Genomic DNA, 8,357 nt, shown 5'->3' with positions numbered 1-8,357 from the left:
GTACAAACTCCCCCCAAGTAGTTACACGAGCCTGTTCTGCCTGTCTTCTCTGTCGTGCACCACCCTGTTGCCCAGCATTGTGGGTGGCCCGTAAGCAATCTTGCACATTTGCCACATACGTCTTTAGACTGTCTGGGAGTCCACGGATAAGGGGGGTTAATCTAGCTGGATCAATAGGGGCTAACATCGGGGAGCTCCATAACAAGTTTCGCTCATACATGGCCTGTATACAGGCTGCCTTTTGCACAGATGCATTCAAGTCAGAGAACCCCAAAGTCTTTATCACACGGGGGTCTCCCCTATCTTGCGGGTCAATACCACCAGCCCAATAAGCAGCCCTTGTTGTCAATGAATAATTATGATTACCCGGCGTGGTGGTTAAAAACACTCCAGGACCCCAGTAACCTCTTGCTTCCTCTTCACTTAACAAAATGTTATCCCCTCCTGTGAGGGAGACACGCCACACATACTCAGTCTTGGACTCCCCTGGGCGCCGCGAGTATTTTTCCTGCAGCTTGGCTAAGTCAGTAGGAGACCATGGGACAGTTCGCATAGTGGTACGAACATCATCTCTCCCCTCATTTGTGACTTCAGTTTTAATAAGTGGCCGTACAGATACCGGCTCTGGGGTATAATCATAACTGGAACCCTCCTCTGGTTCATCAGAATCATCATCATCACACCCGATATCTCCATCCCATATTCCAGGGTCAGTATGCCGAACAATTTTGCGGATCTGTGCTGTGGGATCACTAGTTGTCTGCATTGATTCCAGCACAGAGCGCAACTTTTCCCAAAATGGACTTTGTATAGATTTTTCACCAACAGCCAACAATAGCGTCTTAAGCAGCTCATTTTCCTTCTTTAAATTTGCATTTTCTATTAGGAGGGTATCTACTCGCCTTCCTAACTGTTCACGTTCAAAATTTAGCGATTTCTGTAACACATCATTGTGTGACTTTAAGGTAACGTATTCCACATCTGCAATTCGTTCAGGAGGTGGGGATTCCTTAGCCTCCTTCTGTGCACAGGATAAACAAGCTCCTAAAATAGCACAAACAATTCCTTTACCCTTACCATCTTTAACCTTCTGCTCACTCCTGCACTGTTCAATTCGCTCTATTATTTTATTTTCATTTTTCCAGAATTTCTGGGCCCATTCTAGTCCTGCTTGGGACGGTGCACATTTATATTTTTGTAGCAGTTTATCCATGGCAATCCTGTCCGTGACGCCAATTTTTACTGTCGCGTTAAAAGGAATGCAGTTTCGAAATTTGTCTGTCAGAGTCCCAGGACTTTCACTGACCCATTTATCAGAGCCCCAACAAAAGGACTTGCACTGAGCAGATGCACAAAAATCGAAATTAGTTCAGTTTATTGAAAGCGACAGAAACAGATTCGAGATTGCCGTTGATAAATTCACTAACTACAATAGTGCTACTAATTAAGGTTAATATTGCTAGCAAACTTGATAGTAATACAAGAACCCAGGGATAACTTTCACCCAGAGGGTGAGAGGCGCAGCGCTTACCCAGAGAGGTGTCCCTGCCTGGCGTGGAGGAAGAGAACACAGCCCGTCGACTGGTCCGTCAGGTATCGAGGTTCTTCTCTCCCACCTTAACAATCATTTTCTCCGTCTTTTATCCCCAAAACTACGAGGTTCCCCCCCCCATATGTGACGTGTAGCATGATTTGGGTGGAGAGACGAGTGCTATAGTCATATATGTTTAGCATGACCTCTATAATCTTCATTAGCATATGCAGGGGTGTGAGTTGTAATATGCATTTCACAGGTAATGAGGCAAAGGTCAGTTATCGGACATGAAGCCTTTTTCGAAGAACAAAGGACCTCTCACATTCCTGTTATCTTACTGTCTTCGCTGACCATAAGCAGGGCTGTCCTGCCTCCACAGGGCCCCCTCCTTATCTGCACCCTGTGTTAGCCGGGCGAGTCTCCACTCCCCCGGGTCGCACAAGAGATAGCAAGGGCAGTCTTAACAGCTCTTTGTGCACAGGAATCCCACCTCATTATCCAAATTCCACACTCCTCCATCAGCTCCTGCTGCCCCAGCCATAGAGCAGCCACCCCTGGACTTGCATGTGCACAAATGGATTTCTCTTTCTTCTTTAATCCACAAGCATGAGAGGTGTTTGGGTGCTACACCAGATCCAGGCCAAGGTGTCTTTACTGAGGGTGCATGATTCACCCTCCAGCATCCCTCCCTGTGCCTGCTGGGGCCCTGTGGCCTCCCCTGGGATTGCAGAGTCCTCAATTACCTTTGCACACTTGGATTTAGTGTTTTCCCTTGCCTTGGGTGGTCTCTCATTTTGTCAATCCTCCTACTCACCCCTGGGCACACGCTGTCCCTTCACATCCCCTGAGCTCTCCCCATGCACCTCCAGAAAGAAGGAGTGTTGGCCATCAGCCTATAGCATGTGTGGCAGCCCAAGGCAGGCAACCGTGGGACAACTCTCCAACTCTCTTTGCACTCGCCACTGACACCTGAGCCCTGGATCCAGACCTGGGTCCCCAACAGAGCACACTGGGGTGCTGAGCGCATCCTCCAGGTCAGCGGGGAACCAAACGAAAGCCAGAGGATCTTTAAGGGTGCAGATGAATTACAATGTCCTTTCATGATCTTTTGACTTCTAGCCTGGTCTTCAGGACCTGCACTGAAGGTCTCTGCAGTGAGATGACTCTTTTTAAAGACATAGTATTGGGGAGCCAGCTCTGATAATGTTGTCAACATTTACCAAATACTTCAAGGTCAGACACAGCAGGTTTAGCCAATACCAGAGCTGGGATGGATCCAAACATTTCTGTAGGAACATAAGGATGACAGGGACAGTAACAACAAGAAAAACCAAGCAGATTGCAGACCTGCCCTTAGATACCATGTGCAATGTCATGAAAGCACAGGGCTGGGCAAGTTTTTATAGATGAAAAATGGCTACGAAATCAATTTTCTTACTGTGTCCTTGAATTCTCTCTCCAAAGAGTGGAGGGCATCAAATTCCAAGAGCACGTTTTGACACAGAGCAAGTGTCTAAAGGAGATGGAGATCTCCCCCTCTGTTAACCCCTCTTTCTGTCCCTAGGCAGGGACAGCAAGAGGTCCATTTCACCTTCTGTAGGGCAGTGACCCCACTGAGCCAGTGCAGGTATCCAAGGCCTGGTTGGAAACCCTCGGACTGGATGGGTGTTCAGCTCCCCCATGCACCCCACAGTCCCACCCTCTTGCTGCAGTGCAGATGTGCACAAGAGAAGCTCCTGCCTGCGAGGTCCTGGCCTGAGCTCCTTCTCGAATCAGTGGGGATGGAAGGTGGCAGGTAGTTACTCACACAAAAGACCTGGTGGCATTTGAGGTGCCGGGGCCGTTCAAGACATGTACAAGTGTCTCAAGCCCTGACAGAGCAATTCAGAGTGACCCACAGCCTTCCTCTGCATCAGCACCAGAGATGAGTGGGCCTCCACTGAATGAGGGTGACATTAATCACTCTCCAGCCTCCCTTCCCCATGCTGCCGGGTCCACGCTGTCCCTTCTGGCATTGCAGAGTCCCTGTTTCCCTGTGGACCAACCAAGTCAGCACTTCACCTTTGGTGACTCCACCTTGGCTGCTCTCTCCCTTTGTGGGGCTCCATTCACTGCCCACCTTGGGCACCCACTGTCCCCGGAGAGCCTGGGGGATCTCCAGGCAGCTCCAGTTTCCCCTTGGGAACAATGGTGTCTGCCATGTCCGAGATGTGACAGCCTTGGGTGTGTCACTCAGTGACCAGCCATGGCCTCCACTGGCACAAGGCACTGACAGGGGAGTCCTAAATCCAATCCGTGATCTCCAGAATGTCACAAGGGGACTGAGAGGCTTTTGCTCCTGCAGTCATGCAGAACCCTGAGCAACAGCCCTTTTTTCCTGCCTACTCCTGACACCAGCATTGGAAAACCAGTCCAGTGTTAACACACAGCACAGAAGAGATCCCATTTTATTACAGAGATGTTGTGACAGGTTCTGCTCTCAACAAGCGTTAGACCCCTCTATAGTGGCTCCAGGTAAGAGTGAGGGGGTTCATCCCTCTGTAGAAGTAAGAAGAATCCAAACATTAGTGTAGAAACATTGTAACAACAAAATAATAATGATCATAATAATAAAGAGAACAAAGAAGAAAGTCAGGACTGGTGTAGAATACCCTGGGAGTCACTTGTGGAGAGATGGGATGTTTCTTGCTGCTAAATAGGAGCCCATGGAATCAGTTTCCTAATACCGTCCTTGAGCTCCTGGTTCCTCATGCTGTAGATGAGGGGGTTCACTGCTGGAGGCACCACTGAGTACAGAAATGACACCACCAGATTGAGAAGTGGGGAGGAGATGGAGTTGGGCTTCAGGTAGGCAAACATGCCAGTGCTAAGAAACACGGAGACGATGAGCACAGGAGGGAGGCAGGTGGAAAAGGCTTTGTGCCATCCCGGCTCAGAGGACATCCTCAGCACAGCCCTGAAGATCTGCACATAGGAGAGCACAATGAAAACAAAACATCCAAACCCAAAAAAGACACTAACGACAGTAGCCCCAACTTCCCTGAGGTAGGTGTCTGAGCAGGAAAGCCTGAGGATCTGGGGGATTTCACAAAAGAACTACTCCAGGGCATTGCCTTGGCAGAATGGTAGCACAGAGCTAGCATGATGAAGCAAGTAAGTTCAAAGTTCAAAGACGACAGAATGACTGTGATTAGTAAAATGTTGGGTAGGATTTGGTTTGAATATCTGCAATGTATAGATATAATGGAGTAATTTCTGTTTCCTTTGTAGCCACTGGAGGACGTCTTTAAAAGTCGGATTTCTTAGACTCATCCCTCCATGCTTTTCTGAAACAAATGGACATTTCCATTGGAGAAAACCATGCTCTTGGAGATACTCTCCGCTAGAAGGGGTTATTTGTGCTGTAAATCTGTGGAAGCAGAATAAAATCTCCTGGCTGAAATGTTGGATAGCTCAAGTATTAGGAATACAAGGGTGTATCATGCACAGACAAACATTTTTCATTTGCAGAAAAAAAAGACTATTCATGGTTTATTCACTTGCATTTGCACTCAGGAAGAGCGTGGAGAGAAATCTCATGTTTGAGAAGAGTGCATGGGAAGGTAAAAAAGGACCTTGTCATGTCACCATGCTGTTTGTCTGAGAAATGGATGACTGAGTCGGACCAGGGTAGCCTTACACCACGCTATAGCCAACAGCACAGAGAACCCCTTCCAGAGGAGGTAATTTCCAGCAAGATGATTTTCTCCAATGGAAGTGTCCATTTGTTCAGCTCGTTCAGCCTGGAGAATAGAATGGCCTTGGAGTCTGTCGTGGTTTAAGCCCAGCTGGCAACTAAGCACCACACAGCCACTTGCTCACTCCCCCCAGGTGGGATGGGGGAGAGAATCAGAAGAGTAAAAGTGAGAAAGCTCATGGGTTGAGATAAAGACAGTTTAATAGGTAGAGCAAAAGCTGTGCAGGCAAGCAAAGCAAAACAAGGAATTCCTTCACTACTTCCCATTGGCAGGCAGGTGTTCAGCCATCTCCAGGAAAGCAGGGCACCAGGGAAGACAAACGCTATAAATCCGAGTATCCCCCACTTCCTTCTCCTTCCCCCAGCTGGAATTGCTGAGCGTGACGTCATGTGGTATGGACTAACCCTTTGGCCGGTTGGGGTATGTGCAGTGCCTATTTGCTGGCAGGGCAGCCCGAGAAGCAGAAAAGGCCGTGATGCTTTGTAAGCCCTGCTCAGCAGTAACTAAAGCATCGGTGTGTTATCAACACAGCTTTAATCACAAATCCAAAACATAGCTCCATAAGAAATTTAACTCCATCCCATCCAAAGCCAGTACAACAGGGCATCATGAATCACGTTCCAGTATTACATCCCTTGCCCTTTGGCTTGCTAAAGCCCATTCTGGGACTGCAGAGTCAGAGGAGCTTCACACTCAGCTCCAGAAAATTTATCAGGAAAAGGAGCTGAGAAACTGGATTTTCTGCTGGTGCCTTTCTTTTTTTTAAATTACAGAGGGAGTCTGGCTTCTCATGTACATCAGGTCTTTGGGCAAGAACAGAACACTGAAATGCTTAAGAATCGAGATTAGGAATAATATTACCACAGGTCTAACAAGGAAGGAAGGAGGGAGGGAGGGAGGGAGGGAAGGAAGGAAGTAGGGAAGGAAGGAAGGAAGGAAGTAGGGAAGGAAGGAAGGAAGGAAGGAAGGAAGGAAGGAAGGAAGGAAGGAAGGAAGGAAGGAAAAAGCTTATGAACAAGAGATCATCCTGCTCTTTTCTGTGACTATGGTGGGAGTCATAGGAGAAAGACAGCTACATCACTGATGTTGAAATATAGTATATGGAAATAGTTTCCTCAAGGCATCCTTGAGCTCCTGGTTCCTCATGCTGTAGATGAGGGGGTTCACTGCTGGAGGCACCACCGAGTACAGAAATGACACCACTAGATTCAGGAATGAGAAGGAGATGGAGGGGGGCTTCATGTAGGCAACCATGCCAGTGCTGATAAACAGAGAGACCACGACCAGGTGAGAGAGGCATGTGGAAAAGGCTTTGTGCCATCCCTGCTCAGAGGGGATCCTCAGCACAACCCTGAAGATCTGCACATAGGACAGCACAATGAAAACAAAACATGCAAAACTAAAAGAGGCATTGAACATGAGAAGCCCAACTGCCCTGAGGTAGTCTGAGTCTGAGCAGGAGAGCTTGAGGATCTGGGGGATTTCACAGAAGAACTGCTCCACAGCATTGCCTTGGCAGAGTGGTAGTGAAAAGGTATTGGCCGTGTGCAGCAGAGCACAGAGAAACCCACTGCCCCAGGCAGCTGCTGCCATGTGGATGCAAACTCTGCTGCCCAGGAGGGTCCCGTAGTGCAGGGGTTTGCAGATGGCAACGTAGCGGTCGTAGGCCATGACAGTGAGAAGATAATATTCTGATGATATAAAAAATAGAAACATAAAGCCCTGTGCAGCACATCCCCCATAGGAGATGGCCCTGGTGGCCAACAGAGAATTGGCCATGGATTTGGGCACAGTGGTGGAGATGCAGCCCAGGTCGAGGAGAGAGAGATTGAGGAGGAAGAAGTACATGGGGGTGTGGAGGTGGTGGTCGCAGGCTATGGCGGTGATGATGAGGCCATTGCCCAGGAGGGCAGCCAGGTAGATGCCCAGGAAGAGCCAGAAGTGCAAGAGCTGCAGCTCCCGTGTGTCTGCAAATGCCAGGAGGAGGAACTCAGTCATGGAGCTGCCATTGGACATCTAATCCCTTTGTTTACTGCCAAAGGAGGAAAGCACACTCACAAGTTAGGACAGCTCTGAGCAAATCGCTTCCCATTTGTGCCCTTCAAAACCCAACCCCTGAAAACACACAGTGCCTCTCTCCTTTCTTTCAGAAACTTCTTCCCTTTCGCTGCCTGGAGCTCTGGTTTATGCTGGCCAAGGGTGCCGTGAGGAGTGGAGCTCTGCCTGTGGGCTCCCAAGGAGTTATCCCTGCTCCACAGCAGGGGGGACCTGGGAAAGGGGGTGACAGCTTCTGAAAGTCACTGTTCACCTCATCTGTAATCCACTTCAGCATATTCCTGCACAAGAACATAAAGGAAAATCTTGGATGTCCTAAAACTGTATTGACATGAGCAGAGCCAGCTCACTCCCGAGCCCTCCACACTGCATTGTCCAGAGACCCAGAGGTTAGGGTGGGCTGAAAGGCTTTGCTCCCATGGTCACAGCTGCATGGCAGTACCTGCAGCGTCGGGGTGTGAGCTGCCCCTGAAGCCCCCTTGTCCCCAGAGAGTCTGAAGGGAAGAGCAAAGGCAGCACGGGCAGGAGGGGAAGGTGGAGAAATGCCCCAATGCCTCTGCTGATGGAGGACGGTGACACCGAGATGGCACTTGGAAGTTTCTCCTCCTCGAGGGTCAGGCTCAGCCTGAGATCCCACTCCCTTGATGGCAGAGGCTCTACTGGGCAGGAGAGGAGACCAAGGGATTGCTCTGGGGAAGGGAACTGCCTGCAGCAGCTGTCCCTGCTGGAAGCTGTCCCCACCTCTCCTCCCTGCCAGCGCTCACAGACCCCATCCCACCCGCTGTGTGCTCAGCTCTGCCCTGCAGACACCTCCTGGCAGCAGGGAACTGCCCAGGGCATCTCCGTGTTGGCAGGTCCTACAGTGCAGGTCAGATCTATACTGAAGAGGACACAAAGGTGATGTTTGGGCGTTCTGCAGGCTGAGGGGGGTGAAGGGGCTTGACAAGGTTCTTTGAAGAGCTGTAGATGAAGCACTGTAATGCTGTACAAGTCTCCTACTCTGGGGCAAACCTTACACCATTTTCACCACC

The 8,357-nt window shown here is 49.5% G+C and overlaps 1 protein-coding gene across 1 annotated transcript; it reads right to left on the bottom strand.

The window, feature by feature from the left end:
* Window positions 1–6,348: 6,348 nt before the first annotated feature.
* On the bottom strand, window positions 6,349–7,287 carry LOC132320239 (olfactory receptor 14A16-like). Its single transcript, XM_059832512.1, has one exon. It carries the CDS (start codon window positions 7,285–7,287, stop codon window positions 6,349–6,351), a length of 939 nt encoding a protein of 312 aa, XP_059688495.1.
* Between the last annotated feature and the right edge of the window lie 1,070 nt (window positions 7,288–8,357).

The sequence above is a fragment of the Gavia stellata genome, chromosome 34 (genome assembly GCF_030936135.1).
Source record: "Gavia stellata isolate bGavSte3 chromosome 34, bGavSte3.hap2, whole genome shotgun sequence".
NCBI classification, from domain to species: domain Eukaryota; kingdom Metazoa; phylum Chordata; class Aves; order Gaviiformes; family Gaviidae; genus Gavia; species Gavia stellata.
The sequence above is the reverse complement of the archived record's forward strand: the minus strand, read 5'-3'. Positions and strand labels throughout refer to the sequence as shown.